Source organism: Haliaeetus albicilla, chromosome 13 (genome assembly GCF_947461875.1).
Source record: "Haliaeetus albicilla chromosome 13, bHalAlb1.1, whole genome shotgun sequence".
Taxonomy (NCBI): Eukaryota; Metazoa; Chordata; class Aves; order Accipitriformes; family Accipitridae; genus Haliaeetus; species Haliaeetus albicilla.
This window is the reverse complement of record NC_091495.1, coordinates 11,109,517-11,128,437: the sequence shown is the minus strand read 5'-3', so window position 1 is coordinate 11,128,437 and position 18,921 is coordinate 11,109,517. Positions and strand designations below refer to the sequence as shown.

Below are 18,921 nucleotides of genomic sequence, written 5' to 3'. Positions count from 1 at the left end.
CTTTGGGATAAACGTCTAAAAATGCAATAAAGGAACATACAGTAAATGCCTAATATTTAGAGATGTTGCTACAAAAAGAAAAGTCACTCACACTGTATATTTACTTTTAAGGTTTTTTTAAATGCACCCCATATTACGCAACCATCCACAGCCTGATTTCAGAAGAGCTAAGCTTTAACAGTCCCACTGAGAAGAAAGCACACTAATGGGAGCTCACTAGCTCCAACGGTAACTACAAGCATTGTAGAATGGTGACAACATACATAACACGCCTTATTTCACTCTCCGCATTTTCTGTCGCTTGTGAACGTGTAGTATTTTCTTGGATACTGTAGCACACGTGCAATAAAACATGAACAGGATCTAGTCTTGCAATTTAATGATCAGAATTTGAGATTCATTTTTTGATCCATATTTTCAACATTTCCATTTCCAGCAATGAAAATAAAAGAAGTTTGGTTTAACCTACTAGAAATTAAGAAGCCATCGGAAAAAAATCATTGTAAAAATAGACTTCTGTCGGCAGTATAATAAAAATTCACTAATTCTGGAACATGCTTAAAGCATGACACAAGTGAAAATAGATGCTGATACATGGATTTTCTTTCTGAGAAAAATAAGGCTTGAGTCTCTCTGCAGCATCACCTCTCCAGCCACAAACTCATCCTGAGTTCTTGACTGCAAAAACATAGCTGCAGGTTGCAGAACCCTCCCCAAAAGAAGCGTTCGGGTGCGTCCGAGGGTTAGGCACACTTTTCTGGCCATAGCTCATTCAACCCAAAAGGTCATTGTGCCTAACGACTTGTCACTGAGGCCCTGTCAGAATTTATTGCCCCCTCTGAACTGCTAACATAACTGCTGCACACGTCAGCGCTGCTGAAATGAGCTAAACTAAAACCAAAGGAAACTCTATGTAGAATTTCAAGCATGGCTGAAAGAAAGAAATGGACTCTTGGGCAGGATTGGGTAAAAGAACAGCTCCATGATCAGTTATTGCAACGGATGAAAATGAGCAGTGACTTTCAGCAAGTAGGCAATGGCAAGCCAGAAGCAGTAGCCCTTGGCTTGGTTCGGTCAATACAACAGTCAGGAGCAGAGGTCACATTCTGCTGGTTCGCGTCGTGCTCAGGAGGGATGTTCACACAGCTTTTATCAAAGTAAGTAGAAGTAATGTACAGATGTTTGAGGGGCAATGATTGACAGGCCGTCCTCCTAAAGCACATCAGCACACAAGCACAGGGAACACACACATCCTGAAACGACCCATGAATGTTCTCCCGAGACTTTACCTACAAAAAAACCAATGTGGAATCCATGTTGAATCTTCTGTTACAGGTTCTTAATGTGCGTGTTTGCTTGTCTTAAGGGTGGTAGCTTTGAATTTGAGAGGTGGAAACTAAACTTGATCAAGAGCAAATGTCTTGCTCTATACCACACAGTAGGTCTGTTACATACTGAGGAACAGAACCCACCCTCCATTTCCCCACCCTCAAGCCTCTGCATTTAACTGTAATGAAGCTAACCCAAAGCTGCCCTTAAATTAGATCTGCTGAGAGTGCAATAAATACTGTTCTTGCCTTTGGAGATATTAAAGCAATCGTTAATTTGCACCAGGTAAGAAAAACAATGCTGAAACCAAGTTTCAAATGTTTCCCAGCTAGGACTTCTCAAACATTCATTCTGCCTGTGCTATGACTTTGCCAGCACACAAATCTAGCGGGCATGTACACATAAATCTAAATGGTTTGACTGCATGAGCATATCAATGCTAAAATTTCACAAGATCCTTATTTTCATTTGTTTTTTTCAGGGCAAAACAATGTATGAGTCAAGAATGACAGACTAATAATAAATCCCTGCATATTAGAATGATTAATACCAAAGACGATGACAAAAAATATTTCATTACATAATTAATATGTTCACTACATAAAGACACAAGAAATACTTTGAACTATTAAACATACACTATACAAAATGCCAGCATTTGTTTTTATAGTTTTTGTAATCTCACCTGCTAAGACCCTTATCTTCATAAAACCACTGAGTTCCTGAGTAAATATTGTGCCACAGATTTAAATCTTCAGGGGGATTTGATGCAAGTGGTTGCTGGATTTTACGTCTCAGGAGCTCATATCTAACACAAAAGACAAGCAGAACACCAGGATTATCTCAACTAATGTTATTACACACAAAAAAAACCCAGTTGTTTTTTTTAAAGCCACACATTATTTTGTTTTTACAGCTGTAAACTTTCTGAGATAAATATTCTTTTTAATGTTTCATGATTTAAAACATTCAATTACTTTAAAAAACTACTTTGAAAATGGAAAATTAAGCACTTTCATTTGAAAGAATGAGTTTATTTAATGATTTACAGATTTTAAACTTTGTGGAAACGGTATGAAGATCAAGTCCAAATAGCACAGTAACAGTATCTTATGCAGACATGACTGATGCCATCTGATACGCACAGACTGCTTCGGAATATGAAATGACAATTTCTCTTTCTTGCAAATGTGTTGAAACATACAGCATTGCGATTACTATTTTCCTGGTAGTAGCGAGTTAAGTGTGCATTTGTGTTTAAAGTGTGTTTGCAAATAACCACAGTGTAAATTACAGGTGACAAACAGGTGTAGAATGAGTTAACTGTTCCATCTGTAGACCTCAGTGAGGCACCTTTGTATTTGGGTAGACATTCATGATGTGAGCTTGAAAGACCAAACTATTTCATCCTGGTTTTAATTGGTAACTGAAGCTGTATTGCTGTCTCTGTTCCAAACAGCAGGTCAGCTAAAGCCCATCTTTCAGCAGGTCAGCCATGAGACCGCCTGATTCAGAAAACATGTCTTCCACTGATTCTGCATCACTCAGTCTTCATCATCTTTTATACAAAACCTTTATGGAATTTAACAGTGATTAAATCACTCAGTGTCTACACAAACTAAAGGGGTAATATTATATTTTGCATTTCCTAAGCATTCTAGGGATTACATAGAAAACTATACTCTAAAGGAAACAAAATTCTATATCTTTGTTCAAAATCTTTTGGATTATTCTTCTTTATTACATTTCACAGGACTTTTTTGATATGATTTTTGTTTCAGTTTGATAGTGGTGTTTTCTTTATGAGGCACCAGATGTTTGTACTCTTCCTACCAGTTATAGAACCACTCTGGAATCGCTTTCAATGGTGAGCTGCAGTTTTAATCAAACTATAGTTACAACAGTATTTCCACTGATGCCCAGCAAATTAGGTTCATATGCATATATTTTCACTTGAATACACAACTTGATTCTCTAAAATGCTGAGCTGCTGTGCATCATCCTTTCCCTGCCCCCCATTTTGGAAGGGTTCTACTGTTAAATTCCAGCCAAAAAACTATGTGGATACTCAGGCAGATCTTAAAGACTCTCACTTGAAGCACTTATTTGTGAAAATGTTTCCTTCTGTGTTTAAGCATTCTGCAGAATGCCTTGGTGTGGGTCACCGGCCCATTGCAATGATGCTTCTGACTGCTGGCTTCATGTGTAATTTGACACTTATCTTTTTTATGTTGAGATCATCTCCAGTCTGATGAGGAAATGTTGGACAATACCATTCCAGATTTGAGACCCTGAATGAGAAGGGTATTTAATAGGTACTGCATAGAGTGATTTGGCATTGCTTCAAAACCAGAAATCAACTGAGAAGCTCTCTTACAAGAGAGCTGAGACTTCCTACGCTCCATGGCAGCTAGGACGTACGTGTGTAACTTCCAACAACTTCCGCCCTTGAGTTTGGGGAATAATCCTCAACAGGTACAAACAAGCATTGTGCCACTGGCCTTAGTGATGCCAAACCAAATTACTGCAGAAGCTGGGAGTATAACCTCAGAAATTAAATAGTAAAAACTAATTAAACTCCAACTCCATCAAAATATTCAGATGACTTTATACCCCAAGAAAAACTCTGACATGAGTGGTTCATCAGTGTCAACAGTACCCATTCCAGTTTTATTAGGAACAGTCCTGGCATATTCTGTCCAATATATTTCATAGACAAGTCATGAAAAACATCAAAATCTTTTTGAACACTGAATGGTGATCATGTGTAAATCACCCCCACTGGCAGCTGCTGCTGCTACTCTGCTTGCTGCAGACTTCTTGCTCCATCATGCTGTACAGAGCAGCTGCTTCAGTGGTTGTTCTTGTTGAGGGCAGCATGGCACACCATGAAGGAAATGAAGTCTGCAGATGTAGGTCGTGCTGAATTACTTCAATAATCTATGGTAAAATGGTCATGTTGTTAACCCCAGAATAACAGGGACCGCTTTTCAAAAACTTCAAATTTTACTGTAGAGCAATCATCATTTCATTCACTTGTAGTGTGCCCTAATTAAGCCTGAAGAAAGAGTCAAGCTACTGTGCTGTAATAACATACGCAACTGAAATGGCATTACATGATAATTATTGAACCCATCAGTGCACCTAGAAGATAGCTACTAACCAGAACATATGGAGTACAGAGATATAATTCCATGCACAATGTTTCACAATACGTTAAAGCACTAGAACGAAAGATTTGTTTGACATTTTTATTGTGTATATATAAAGATACATTCATCTTTATAAATCTTTGTGCACTCAAATCCATATTTTTTTAAATGTCAAATACACACACACTCTCTCAGCAATCAATAGATTCAAGTCAGGATCTCCATCCCAGTATTCCAGACAAATCTGAGAGGAGATGCCTTTCTCTCGTTCCTGTGGTGAAATCCAGCCTGCTACACCCAGCATTTCCTTGCATTTCCCATTTTTGGTTCTGCCCCCAAACTTGTAGAATTTTAACTTCCATTTTTTTCTCATGCACTCCCTCATTTGCAATTTATTAATCAGTTAAGTTTTGAAGATTATTTCATGTCATCACACTTCCAAATGGTAACTTTCTCTTTCTGTAGAATAAACCACACAGAATACTGAGAATATTGGATGTGTTAAATACTTATGTATTTAGGGATCTCATACTTTTCTTGTTATTTTGTTGGTGGAACTTGTTGTCTGAACTCACCACCAAAAAGTGGCTGATGCTGCAGCCCAAACCAGTTATGACTTTGCAAGTATCCTGTGCTTGCTCCTTCTGGCTTTTCAGACAGCACTGATCTGAAAGACCCAGAGTGTTCCTGAACGTGTTCTGCAAAGGAAATGCCACAGCAGAGACACCACACTTGCTCCTAATAATCCTGACTCTTTCTAAGTTCAAAATGATTCAAAGCTCACCCTGCTATCTGCTTCTAGACATACCCACTTTCCATGAGCCCATTCATTGGCTCCTGAACTCTAAAGACGAACTTCAAGAAGTCAGAAATTAAGAGATCAGCTCATAAAGTTTGCATCACTCCGAATTTTCAGAGTCAGATTTAGGTAAGGAGAAGAAAACTGCTATCTCAGTTGTAACTAAGAGCTTACCTCAGATGAGGACCATTCGGCCTTAGTGGTGGTTGCCAAGAAATGGCAACAAAGGACTCGCTGATTGGAATCACAGACAACGGACTAACACTCTGAGGAACTGTTGAAGGTGTAGTCACGCTTGTAGGCAAACTCTCTGTGCAGCCTCCTAGAAAGCCATCACCTCCAGAACAAGCTATTACAGTGACCGAGTAGTTTGTATAGGGTATAAGATTAGTCACCAAATGACTTAACGTTGATGAAGTGTTCCCAGTAATGACAATTCGTGGATCAGGCATGCGAATCTCATAGTTAAGGATTTCACCATTCTGTATTAGAGGAGGTTTCCATGAGACCTGAAGGAGGATTAAAAAAAAAAATTTTAAATAACAGATTTTGTATAGTCAGAATGCAGAAATACAGACACAACATGCTACAAATGGACACAAGTGGGATCGGAAGATGTGCTTTTCCCTCTTCATCGAAACAGACTTTGTGTATGACCTTTAACTGAAATTTTATTTTTAAAGGTACATCAGTTAGAAATCTAACCTCCTTTAATTTTAGTGAGGGTTGCAGTAACAGTTGTAGCCATTGAAAAATTCTACTATTTAGCTAGCTATCTACTATTTAGCTTCACCAGTAAAATGTGAATGCTCCACTTCAGTCAAAATTCTGTGAGATGTTCAGATGCGTTAGTAAAAGTAGACTAATTATCATAAGTATCACTAACTGTCATTTATTTTCTTAGGCTGTATTCCCTGATGTGCTCATCTGTTAGTGGCAGAGTAAAAAGAAATCTTATTTTGTGTTTGCACAATTTTCAGAAATATGTAAGTGCATTAGCTGCTTTGAGAAACAAGATTTGTCCGCACTCTTTACATGATGAAATATGCAGGTTTTCATCACTTTTATTTTTCATTCACTTTTATTTTTCAGTAATAAATTACACTGGTAAGTATCAGACAAAGAACAAGCACAATTTTCCATTTTTAGAACTATAAAATTATGCTGTGAAAACTTTCTTACAAAAAAATTGGAAATTACATACAGAATTCATATTATATATTTATATATACTACTACGCTTACTGTGGTTTTACTTTTACCAAATTGAGATTAGGTGGGTTTCTTTTTTAAGTATATTATTCTATATATTTATTCTTACTAGCTCCAGTGAGGAATCACACTCATATCATTGTACCACAAAGCGCAAGGATGTTCTCAGCTGTTTTTTAAGGCTTTTTGCCATGGTATTATGACAGAGGGGGCTTCAGACTGACACAACTAGGACATGTAACTGTATTAAGAATCTCAAAGTTTCATAAAGGTAGTATAAGAACATCTATCAGTCTTTCCTCCCCTAGAAGTCCTGGTGTAGGAAATACACCAGCTTTGCTTTGCTCATCCCTGGGACCGTTTTCTTTGCCATTGACCAGCTCATCTATAAAAACCACTGTCTCCTTTCCTCCCAGGCATGGGATAATTAAGGATTGAATCCAACATTGCAAAGAACACAGAAGTGGAGAAAACCTAGATGAAGGTATGTGCAGAATAAAATGAACAAAGATAATATCGAAGTGTTAAAATAGTAATACCAAGATACTTTAGTTTAAGTTGAACTTTTTCCTTAATTCCCTCCAACCTCCAAAGTCAGTATCTTTAAAAAGGTGTATGCACAATTATACATGGCCGTGGAAACAGAGAAGCTTGATTTATAAAATTATTTTTAAAGGACCCTTGGGGATTAGGAAATGTTATATCTTAGGTACAGAAGGACCTCTTAGGCTGTCAGACTTGTAAGAAACCTGGCAGCAAAGTACTGGAGAAAGCTGAAGGATTTTGATAACAGAATCTGGAATACTATTAAACAGAGAATTAGAAACAGGGTGATCTTGAGTAAAGACAGCACAAACAAGATTATTGGTGCCCTTATAGGAAAGGCTTAGCTCTGGCTAATTATCAAATACTGTATTCAGATTTCTGCTACTTCTGGCCCCAAATCACAATCAAACAAATAAAGAAAATACTATTGATAAAGCAATGTAAAATTTCACAGAAGGAAGGAACCGATTCTGCACCATTCTCACAGACATTGAGAAAAACTCTCATTTTGAAGTAGTTCATGTGATCTAGCCATAAGTTAGGAAGCAAAGAAGAATGATGATGATTAGCACAGACAACAGAAAATGTTTTCAAGTGCAAGTATGTGCTGGTTTTGGCTGGGATAGAGTTAATTTTCTTCACAGTAGCTGGTACGGGCCTACATTTTCAGTTTGTGCTGAAAACAGTGTTGATAATGCCGAGATTTTTTAATTATGGCTGAGCGGTGCTTACACAGAGTCAAGGCCTTTTCCGCTTCTCACCCTACCCCACCAGCGAGGGTGTCTATCTCAGCCCACGAGTTTTCTCACTTTTACCTTCCGATTCTCTCCCCCATCCCACTGTGAGGGAGGTGAGCGAGCAGCCACGTGGTGCTTAGTTTCCGGCTGGGGTTAAACCATGACAAGGTAGAAAGCGTTCAGGCCAGTAAACTTCAGGTGAAATTCCCAATCCCGGTGCTTTTTGTTGCTACCATACTGCACACACTGGATGCATTGTATATGTCACAGAAAGAGGGGAATGTGCATGATTCACTTTTATTTTCAGGGACATATCTTTGAATTTGCTGGAAGAAGCACAGAAGACTTTAAGGTCTTACACACTACCGCAAAACACCCATTTCTGCAGCCACGATTATGTTATTCTTTTTTGAGGTGTAGCACCTATCCTGAAATTCTGCCTCAGTGAAGTGCAACTAAAGATAATATATTTGAGGTCTTTTTTAGGAATATTAATAAAGTAAATCTGTCATTATCAGTGAAAAAAACCCCTCTTACTTGTTGCTTAATGCAAGGTGGCTTCTATTAAAAGAACTATATGTCAAATGCTGTGGAAAATTCCTAGTACTACCCTCTCAGAAGAGAAAATTGTCCAAAAATGTTCACCTTGTACCAAATCTTTTATTTCCTGGAAAAGAGGAGGAGCTATTTTTTCATTACATTACATTTTAGATGCCTAACTTTTATGTCTGAACCCACAAAATTACTCTAATAGAACTTGCACAAGATTCACTGTATACTGTAGCCCCTTCGTTTAAAGGAAGACTAATTACATGGGCAGGAGAACAGACACTGCTCCCGAACCTCAGCTCCTGAGTTTTATACAACATGTGCACTAGCTGGTAAAACCTGAAAAAACTCCCAGGTGTTACTTCACAGCATTTGCTGTGCAGTAGCAGATAAAATACCTCATAGCGTACATAACATAGATGCTTGTGGGGCTTACACTGGGAAATTTCTCAATTTTTTTTTTCCTAAGAGGAACGAAAACCAGGCTGAACAAAAAGAATATTCAGTAAGCAGCATGACACAGAATGCAACTTATTCCTGTCTGGGCATGGATATCTCATACAAAGATATGTAGATCAGTTGTCGCTTTGGTTAGTGTTTTTTTAAACTAGATAAAGGGATGACCAAGGATACTTGCAGTCACTGCTGTGTCACTTGACCTGCTTTGAATTATGTATGTCACCTGGGAATGACAGGACATGCAGTCTCTGGCAAACCTCTCTTGTCAAGAGGCAAGGGACTGCCTGACCTGTACAGTGTAAATGAAGATGATGGAGCCAGCCTGGTTAACACACATGTGGCACTACTGGACCTCTTCTCCACTTTGATGTGCCAAGGTTTGAGGTAGGAGCTTGGCAATGCATGAAAGCAGGAAAGCTCACTAGACAGGCTGTGTTGGAAGCAGTAACAGTTTGTTCATTGATTTGAAGCTCAGCACTGAGACCATGAAAGAGGATGCCCACGAGGAAGAGAGAATAAGGTAACTACTGGGAGAGATTAACTGATTCAATGTAATGACTCTGGAAGCTGTCATTTAAAGATCAAAGCACCTTATTTTCTCCACCACAAAATTTAAAGAGACAGAAATTAGCCATTTTCCCCCCATTAAACAGTTATAACCTTGGAATTTTTTTTTTTTTTTTTTTCTTTTGACAGCAGTTGGAACCCTGCAATTTAATTCTGAGCTATGTGAAGAGAGGCATTGGCATATGGGTAACTATTTTACTAGTTCAGGCCTGGCTTCAACAGTTCGCTTTTAAATCAGTGTATTTGGCTTCATTTTATTCTCATTTCTCCTAGCTACTGCTTGTAACATCTACAAACAGAATGTAATAAATGCACTACTGAGAGCTTTTCACTGTTGGTCTCAAAGCACGCTGTAACTCTCAAACTGCAAGTATTATTATTGCAGTTTTACAGATGAAAAGACTAAATCCCAGACTAAGTCACATATCAGAAAGAAACAAAACTGAAAACAAAGACCTGCTACCCTAATTCTGCATTCCAGCCACTGGACTATAGTCCTCTGCCAACCCCTCAGCCTCCCAAAAAGTAGCTGGGAGATGAATTTCCTCATGAGTTCTGGTCTGTCTTAACAAAAATTATAGTGGGATTCAATCAAGAGCCAGTATCACACCAGAAAAGCAAATCCTGACAGAGGTCACTGATAATTATTCTCATACACTTTGCACATGAATTACATCCAACTTCAGCAAGCACTACCACAGAAGAATGGCACGATCAAGTTTGCAGTAACAGACTGCTACTACAAAAACTTCTAGAAGCACTTAGCTTGAGTAGCGGACAAACAGAAAGAACATATATTTATGATCCTAAACACCTACTACAGGAAAGCGTTTAAGCTATATGAAAGGCAGAGGGACAATGCTGATGAAACCCTGATTAGTTCACCTCACTGTATGATCTGTACCAAATGAGCAAGCTGTGCAAGAAATCACAGTCCTAAAACGTGGAAAGCCTCTAGTGTGCAAGTTAAGGTTGCTCCTGTGTGTGTTGGAGTATCCTAAGTCGCTCAAGCAGCACTTATGTGGCAAATAAACCAAGGTCTCACTGACCTTAGCAGCATTACAAAGCAATCTTCACAGAAGGATTGATCACTCCTAAACAATTTTCCCAATTCACCAGGCATACCTACATAAAACTGTGGTGAATAAAGTCCAAAATCTTTTTTCTCCCCAGCATGAAGCTGCTATGTGGGCTCACTGCATCTTCCTTTAGCATACAAGGCCTAAGTATCGGGGTTGTTCATATTCCCAAAATTATGTTCTTAGGCAACTGCAGTCTGCAGCATTTTGAGAATGAAATAGCACCAGAGGGGTTTAACCTGGAAGAGAGAAAGGGTCTTCACAGCCTCATTCTCTACCACATGGTGATCTGCAGAGAGAAAACACTGAAGTATCACCTCTCTGTTAGTCACTGACTTCAGTGGCCATGGAGTTATTACCATTGCACCCAACGTTCTGTAATCAGAAGCAACTTCACAGGACAGCAGACATTAATGTGTGAGACAAAAAACAACTCCGGAACATGTGTCTATAACTGTAATTCCATAGGAAGTGGAAAACAGATAAAGAAAACACCTTCCTTTTCATGAATGATACTCAAACTGTAACTACAGGGTATATTGCTTTAAATGTGTCAGAAGTATCCATTCCATATAGCTGAAATCTTTCTCCTCTGTATTTTAGCCCCAGCCTACTTACAGAACAACAGGCATTTAGCAGTCCACTGTCCAGCTTCTGGGCTAATGAAGAACAGAAGACAACTATAAAAATAGAGTCTTGTTTCTTTGTGTTTGCTCACTTGCATATGCAATTTAGTAGTCAAATTTAAGAAATTGCTACTAGAAAAGTTTATCACTCTGTAGCAATAAATGATAATCTTCTGCAAAGAAAGAGTGCAGACTGCAACTCACGAAGATCCTGTGGACAGCAAACTGATGACATTGTTCAATCTGTAGGGTGGAATACCAGTTTTCTCTGCTGCAGCTTCTTCTATACAAAGAAAAGAACGGCAGATGAACTGTAAATTAAGTGATTGTCAGCTCTGAGGGTAACTACAAACACGAATGACAATGGAATTAAAAAGCCTACAACCCTTCCTCAGTCAGAGAAGTCATGAGGAAATATGAAAAAGAAATCATCCATAGAAAATCAATGACATGATATTAAATCAATATGCAAAAAAAGAAATTAGAAAGAAGAATAACAGTTTGGTGCTACAGAATCACCATAGCCCTTCATTTCTAGCAGGCAAGATATCTAACATATATTAAGAGAGAAGTCAATGAAACCATCATAATTTTTTATTTTTCTCATTTTGTATGTAATCAAATTGCAGGAAGCGTCTGTAACAGATGTTATCATGAAGGAATAGGATGGCACAAGAACTATATGTCAATGAGGTACTTATTTCATACAACCAGCATGAAACCATTCTCTTATAACCTATCTAAGTACCAAAAAGAAAAAAAAAAAATCCTTTCTCCTTGAGAGAAACATCAGGGTTATGTACAGCTCCTGCCAACCTCTATCTGAGAAAAAAGCTACACGAAGAATGACAGGAAGTAGCTGCAACTTCTTATCTCTCAGTGGTCCAGCTGGTGGTACTGGTCAGCGAGGGAGAACAATACAGGCAAACGTGCGTCAGCAAATCTCCGGTTAAACCAATAATCAAGTCTACAGCTGTCTTTCCCAGGCCAAAGCCCTCAAGGGAGAACCACAGCAGCGAAAGGCAAGTCTTCCTATTGAAAGTTAAATGGCCAAAGTTGGAGAATTGGCATACTGCAGTTAATTTAGTTCAGCATACCCAGCCACATAATGCTTTTCCTACACAAAGAACTCCTTTAAATAATTATTCACTGTGTAAACCAGCCTCTTTCTCAAGCCACTCAACCTAGCTACATTCCCGAATGTCATATCAGTGTGAAGTGTGAGATTGAAGCAGCACAGCAATTGCAACCCTCACAAGAAAAGGAAACAATTTCTTTTATACTTCTGTACATTAGGGTATAGCAAATCTTGTGTAACAGGAATAATGTTCATGGCATTGGCATACACTAAATAAACGGCTTTTGCAGTTGCTGAATACCTCCACTTCACTTTGGCATTTAATCAGCCACAAAAGCAGTTTATTGCGCAGTATACTCCACTACCATGAACATTATCAATTCAGCAAATATTAAAAAATATCATGCAGGTGTCACAGAAATGGGTACTTCAAAAATTATCGACAGCTTTACACTTTCTGTTGCACAAAAGAAAGCAAGCTAAATGTTATGGAGAGATATCAGGCAGTTCTGATTAAAATTAAATGTTAAAGGAGCACATACACATCAGAAGTGTTTATGCCAAGAGTGACCTGCTGTGCTGGTATTTTCCTCCTTGCAGAATGAAAGCTTTGGTCTATGCAAATAAGCTGTATACTCAAGTGAGTACTATCCTGGAGCACTTTGAATTCTCCACATCCTCAAATCATTTGTATTGATTCTATGACTAAATAAAGGAATGGAAATATGTTTCTCTTTTTTTGTAAATTCCCTCTGTTTTCAGTAGAAGTAAATATTTGCATTCATGGTTTAGGGATTGGTTGCACTGACAGCTGAAAGCCTCTATTGATTTGCAACTGTGGCTTGGTAAAGGAGCCTCTCACTAATCTTCACCACAGTGCCCTTCCAATGCTTTCTGCTCTAACCTGGGAGGACAGCTCTCTCTAGGGCAAGAGGTAATTAAAATCTCCCTCCCAAAGAGATGGCTTGTTTTCCATTCTCTGCTTAAGAGTTACCATCACAGACACTGAATAAGATGAGAGCATTGTACAGCACAAGCAGATTCCACAAATTTGATTTGAACACTACATAGGTCATATATGCACTGCAGGTGCGGTGGGCTTGATGTGCTCAGGAGGGAAAGTGTGCCTTTCTGGGACTGTTGTCGGAGTTTAAAGGCACCAATGTAAAGCAACCCCAAACCAGATCCATCCTATTTCCACACAGGAAAACTTTTCAACCACTAAGTGACAATCCTTGCACAATACTTCACAGTCGTTCTGCCTGCGCAACTAGCATATTTCTGGGGTGAAGGGACACAAGGGGTTTGCAGAGCAGCTATTCAGATCTACACCCTAATTTCAAAGAGCAGGGCAAAAAACCCAAATGGTTTTAAAACAGGTGCTACCTTGTTCTTCTTGTACTTTCCTAGTACAGAACATTCACAAGGGCCAACAAGACAGCCTCAGCACCACGGGCACAGCCCTCTGGGTGGTCTCAGAGTCCTACTACTCTGATGTGAACTTGCCATAAAACTGAAGAGAAGGAAACACCACCACCACTAGCGAGCTAATCCATTTGACAGGCCTGTAAGAAGACCAACAATTAAGATGAAAATCCATTCACTTCCTCTGGTGCTCCCATCTGCAAACAAGCAGAAGGCGAGAAAACCACTGGGGGGAGCAAGCCTTATCCATAATCTCTTCAGTGAAGAAGTGCAATGAGCTCTTCTGCACCTATAACTTTATTTCAAATTTTTTAAGATATAATAAATAATAATAAAAAAGAGTAAAAGCTAAAAAAAAATCTCTTGCTGTCATGGACAAGTAAGAGAAATATTAACATTTTTAAGAAGTTATAGAATCTTAGATATCAGAAGCGAAGTAATGTGTCACCCATGGAATACCCTCTGCACAGGAACTGTATCAAGTATTTCCAGCTCTCCCCCAATTATGATGACCATCAAATTAAACAACACTAAGTAAAATAAAATACTAGATAAATTAGAAGAATTTATGTCTGTATCAGCAAAGAATACCAATACTCTGTACACTGAGAGAGAGAATTTTTTCTGAAGGACAGATACTTAGAAGAGAGCATATTTGGAAAGGCGTATACCTAAATCACTTTTCTCAATTAAATGCTGCCACCTTTAATTATTTGAACATTTTAACCTAAATATTTAAAATAAAAAAAAATGAACAGTAAAACTGAGTCATGGAAATAAAAACATGCAGACTTCAGCATCTTTGACAGAAATTAGCCTTAACAGACCAAACAGATATGGTCTCCAGGTGGAAAAAACAAACCTGAGACTACAAGAGCAGCAGTGACACGAAATATGACCACCACTCATACAGAAGGTCATACAATGTAGACATTAAAGGGCTTTAAAGAGCTTTGAATGTTAATGATAGACTGGGAAAGAAGAATTCTTTGGCAAGAAAGGAAAACAAATTTTAAAAGCATTGTTACATTGAAATTAAATTATTACAGAGTGAAGACTGCACTGCCAGATTTCAGGTTTCAGAAGAAATAAGTGATCAAACTGACTTTCCGTATTGGTAGATTACTTAATCTTGGAGCTGAGCAAAAGACAATAAAATTACAACTGAGCACACACCTCTGATCTCAAGAAAAGACATCCAGTAAAGAATGACAAGACCTTTGGTAACTCACAGGCTTTTAAAATTAGGATTGGATGTTGACTGCACTTGGAGAAAGAAAAAATATGGGTAAGATCTAAAATTATTAAGCCCTTATCATATTAACTGAAGCATTAAGGGTTGCAGTGACTTATTCTTTGTTCTCAGAGTCGAAGCCAATGTGTAAAAGCTCATGCAATAAAATGTGGACATGTGTGTGAGCATGCCATTGAACCAGGGCTATTGTTTACTCAGCATTGCTGCTTCTGGTAAATCCATGAAAAATGCTTTACTATAAATTGTGGTGGATATTAAGATATATCCACAGAAGCACTGAGGGCAGAGTCCTGGAAGTAGATCACCCAAATCTTCAATAAGCAATCTGGCAATTCATCACAATTACTAGTGGTCGATCATTATTAATTCTTACAGTAACCACTGTACTCACACTGAACTCATTTGCCATTAATGTGGAGGTAACATGCAATTCCTTAGACATTAAAACATAATTTTAAAAGCTCAGATTTTTTTTGGTGAATAGCTTTTTTTGTAGCTTAAAATCATGTGTGAAAAAAGCAAAAAAAATCAGCATTGGTTTAACGCTTAAATTCATACCCCCAAACTATTTAGACTGCATTGGTAACACCACTCTGTTTACCTTTTGAAAATACAATGTATACCAAAAATAATAAATCTAACAGATGAACTTCAGTCTTATGCAAATGTCCTTTGTTTTGTGCTCTGGTGAGCAAGCTACTGTACCAATGCTTTTGGCATTAGTACAAGACTGAATCCATGGAAGCATGTGTGTATTTACACAAAAGAGGCTTCTAAGCTACAAAAATCCCTCTTGTTTGGTTACACTAATTTCCCTTGAATGAAGTTTGTATGCAAGCCAAAACAATGGTAGTTATCCTGTCCTCTAGAGTTCATTCCCAACAGAACGATGTGAATAATTGAAAACTTCCTAGGTAGTCCTGTAAGACTCTTCTTTCGTAAATCAGGAAAACCACAATGCTATTTTCTTCATTAGCTATTTTAAAAAAAATCTGATAATTACATACAAGATTTAATTACATAAAAAAATCTTTTTACTTCTTAGCATTTTAATGAAGTCTTGAAATTTTGGAGAAGGTAGTAGGTCATTTTATGATCTGATTAGGGAGTTAAAAGTAAGCATTCAAGTTTAATATTGAAAATATTCAGGTGTGTATAAGGAAGAAAAAGAACTGGAGTACAACGCCAGAGGCTGGTGTAAAGGAAAAAATGGAAAGGAATCTAATGGTTTTGAGCCAAAGGACAGACTCTAATTATTCAGCTACCCCTGCAGCAATGAAATCTGTTGGCTCAGCCAGTAGACGTCTCTCTTAAATACACAGTTGCTACAAGGAAAACACGTGAAAGTTGTGAGGCAATAAGAATTATTCCTACCTTAACTGAATGCGGTCCCAACACTTCTGCATCAGGTGGCTGAACACCAGCAGGTCTTGATGGTCTAGTGGTAACTTCTGACCACGCACTGCTGTTTGTGCCTCCGTGAAGAGTGCTCATCAGCATTCTGTATTCAAATTTCTGCCATGGGCTCAGAGCAGTACTTTGGTCAATGTAGCTCATGGACTGAGTGAGAGGGAGGGTCACCACAGTTGAAATTTGTTCTGTTCCTTTCACTCTCCTTTCTATCGTAACATTTTCCACCAAACCATTTGGGTGAGCAGGTGGTTGCCAGGATATGACCACAGAAGTTGGAGTATCAGAATACAGCTCTGGAGCAGGAATATCCTCAGGCGCATCTGGAAGAGTCTGTATTTCTGGGGTCTCGGGTGAAAGAGAGCATCCTTTAGAAGTGCATCCTTCTACCTGAAACACATAGACAGTGTAAGGATGCAAGTCTTCTACAGTGCAGTTAGATCTCGTTCCTAAGACTGTAGCATGCAGTTGGCCATTTTGGTAAATATTATAATGAGCAATAATGCCATTTGGCTTTAAAGGATGCTGCCAGGTGATGCTTGCTGCCCTTGTCGTAACATTCAATATAAGCGGTGGATCTAAAGGTCCAGGTTCTGTAACAGAAAAAAAAAAAAGGAAAGGAAAATTACTAAGAGTCTGTGATTTATAAAAGTCAGCATTAGCAAGCAGAACTCATGAAATGAAGCTCAAAATGACAAAAAAATTCAAGTCTACTAAACAGCCTATTTCTCAGAAACAGTAGGCCCAGCTATTCAAGGGATGAATATGGCTCTCTTCTCAAAGGCAAGCTATTCTGTAAGCACACCTTCACTCCTCCCAACCTTCCGCCCTCCTCCTCTGCATCTTTTTTCCTCCTGTGTCTCAAAAGTGTCCTATCAATGCTGTTAGCATGGGAGAAAGTGTATGGCTAAGTATCAATATAGATGTGCAGTTCTAGCTTTTGTTGATATTTTTCTAGAGCAGTAGCTACTAATTGCAACCAACAACACAGGCATAACAAAGCTGCATATTTTACAGCTCAGTAAACCCCTACTGCATCTCTCATTATATATTCAATATTTTACTTCATTCTGTTTATAATTCTAATCCATTTTTTGCAATTTATCTACTCCCTGTTAATATCATAGGTGATTTTTTACTTCGACTGTGACAGAAGCTGCCGATTTAGCTCTTTCACCTACTGATAAATAAACAATGCACAGATCTGACCTTTAGGTTAACAGGTTTTATGCTTGCTCCACTCAGCACTCTAACTGATTCAATTATCATAAAGGTTCAGGAGCTTCCATGAATACTGAAAAAGACCGACCATATGCCTGCATAGGTGTTGTGGAACAGCAAATACTCTGCAGCCCTCCAGAGAAATTCCTTAATTGTAAATAATTTCACCATGCGACACAATCAAGTCACCTTGAATGCAAAACCCTCAGCCTGTGGAGGCAAAGTGTTATTTAAGCTTTACTGGGCTGCGTTAAATTCTGCAATTTGAAGGGCTGTTAAGTTTTTCAATTGAAATTTCATTTAAAATGCAGGTGCTTTTTATTATATTGAGGCTTTACTGCTCTCTAGGTACAAGCAAGAACATGGTGCAATAACACAAATCTGGCTCAATCACTGATCAGTAACAGCTGTAATTCCAGAACATTTAGCATTCTTATAAACCACATCCTGAAATCTATAAATTGCTACAGCAGATCAAGAAAATACTATATTCCCCCCTATTCTGCCCATAGCAATTTTGACATTTATGAGATTTTTCTGTGAACATTACATTTTATTGAAATCTTAAAAAAAGATATACTTGGATCTAGTAATTGTTTAAAATAGCTTTAGGTTTGGGGATTTGGGGGGGGGGGGGGGGCCTAAGTTTCAAAAGCTAAGGGTTGAAAATTTAAAATTCATTAGTGATTGTGGGTGTGCTAAGACTCCAGGACATAGGACATAGCATATGCTGAATTCCACAGTAGTCAACACCACCATCATTTAATTCCTAGTGAAACAGTGTGCTATCCAAACCACAAGGAACGTTATCTTTACAGGAAGAATAATTTACTTCACAACAATTTAAATAATTCCTGATAATTTTTAAGTGAAAAGAGAAAGGGGGGGGAGGGACCTAGAAAACAAATAAATCCAGCACAATGAGTGTCTCCTATATTTTAGAATAACAGCTGAAGCAGTCAGAAGTCCCAATTCTCCTCTTACATACAGAGAGAGGTAAATCAGGATGATTCCACTGATGTCCGTGGAAACAGTGATGTAAAATTGGGATAGAAAGTTGTTTTGCTTTTTTTCTTTTAAATTCAAAAAAGTAACAGTGTTTTTTCTTTCATTATATGATGCATCACAAAGCTACTCCATAAAACTCATCCGTATCACATATCCTGTTCTACTCACAGTGATAATAAGGATGGAGTTCTATATTTAATGCTTGTGCACCCTAGGATTAATTTAGATCTCTGAATTTACAAGTATAAAAGATGATCTGTTGTAAAGAGCAATTCAATTCTATTTGCATGTACTCTTGGGCAAAATCAATTAGGTCATAAGCTGGAAAAAAATTTGCTCCATTATTTAGACTTCACAGAAAGATGGAGAGGTGGAGGTGTAAACCTGAATTAGACGTATATTCTGTAAACTGAAAATTTTGCTGGGGTGAAGGGGAAAGAGGAAAATTTGCTTTCGAATTGAAGACCTTA

At 38.2% G+C, this 18,921-nt stretch overlaps 1 protein-coding gene across 5 annotated transcripts in view; it reads right to left on the bottom strand.

Moving 5' to 3' along the window:
* USH2A (usherin) overlaps nucleotides 1–18,921 on the bottom strand; it is a 394,137-nt gene that overhangs the window by 114,015 nt on the left and 261,201 nt on the right. For all 5 annotated transcript variants that reach the window (XM_069800131.1, XM_069800130.1, XM_069800132.1 and 2 more), the window contains exons 41-43: nucleotides 16,187–16,815; nucleotides 5,455–5,789; nucleotides 2,015–2,137 (exon numbers count right to left, since the gene is read on the bottom strand). In XM_069800131.1, the coding sequence (XP_069656232.1) occupies nucleotides 2,015–2,137; nucleotides 5,455–5,789; nucleotides 16,187–16,815 (1,087 nt within the window). The remainder of the gene's footprint in view (nucleotides 1–2,014; nucleotides 2,138–5,454; nucleotides 5,790–16,186; nucleotides 16,816–18,921) is intronic.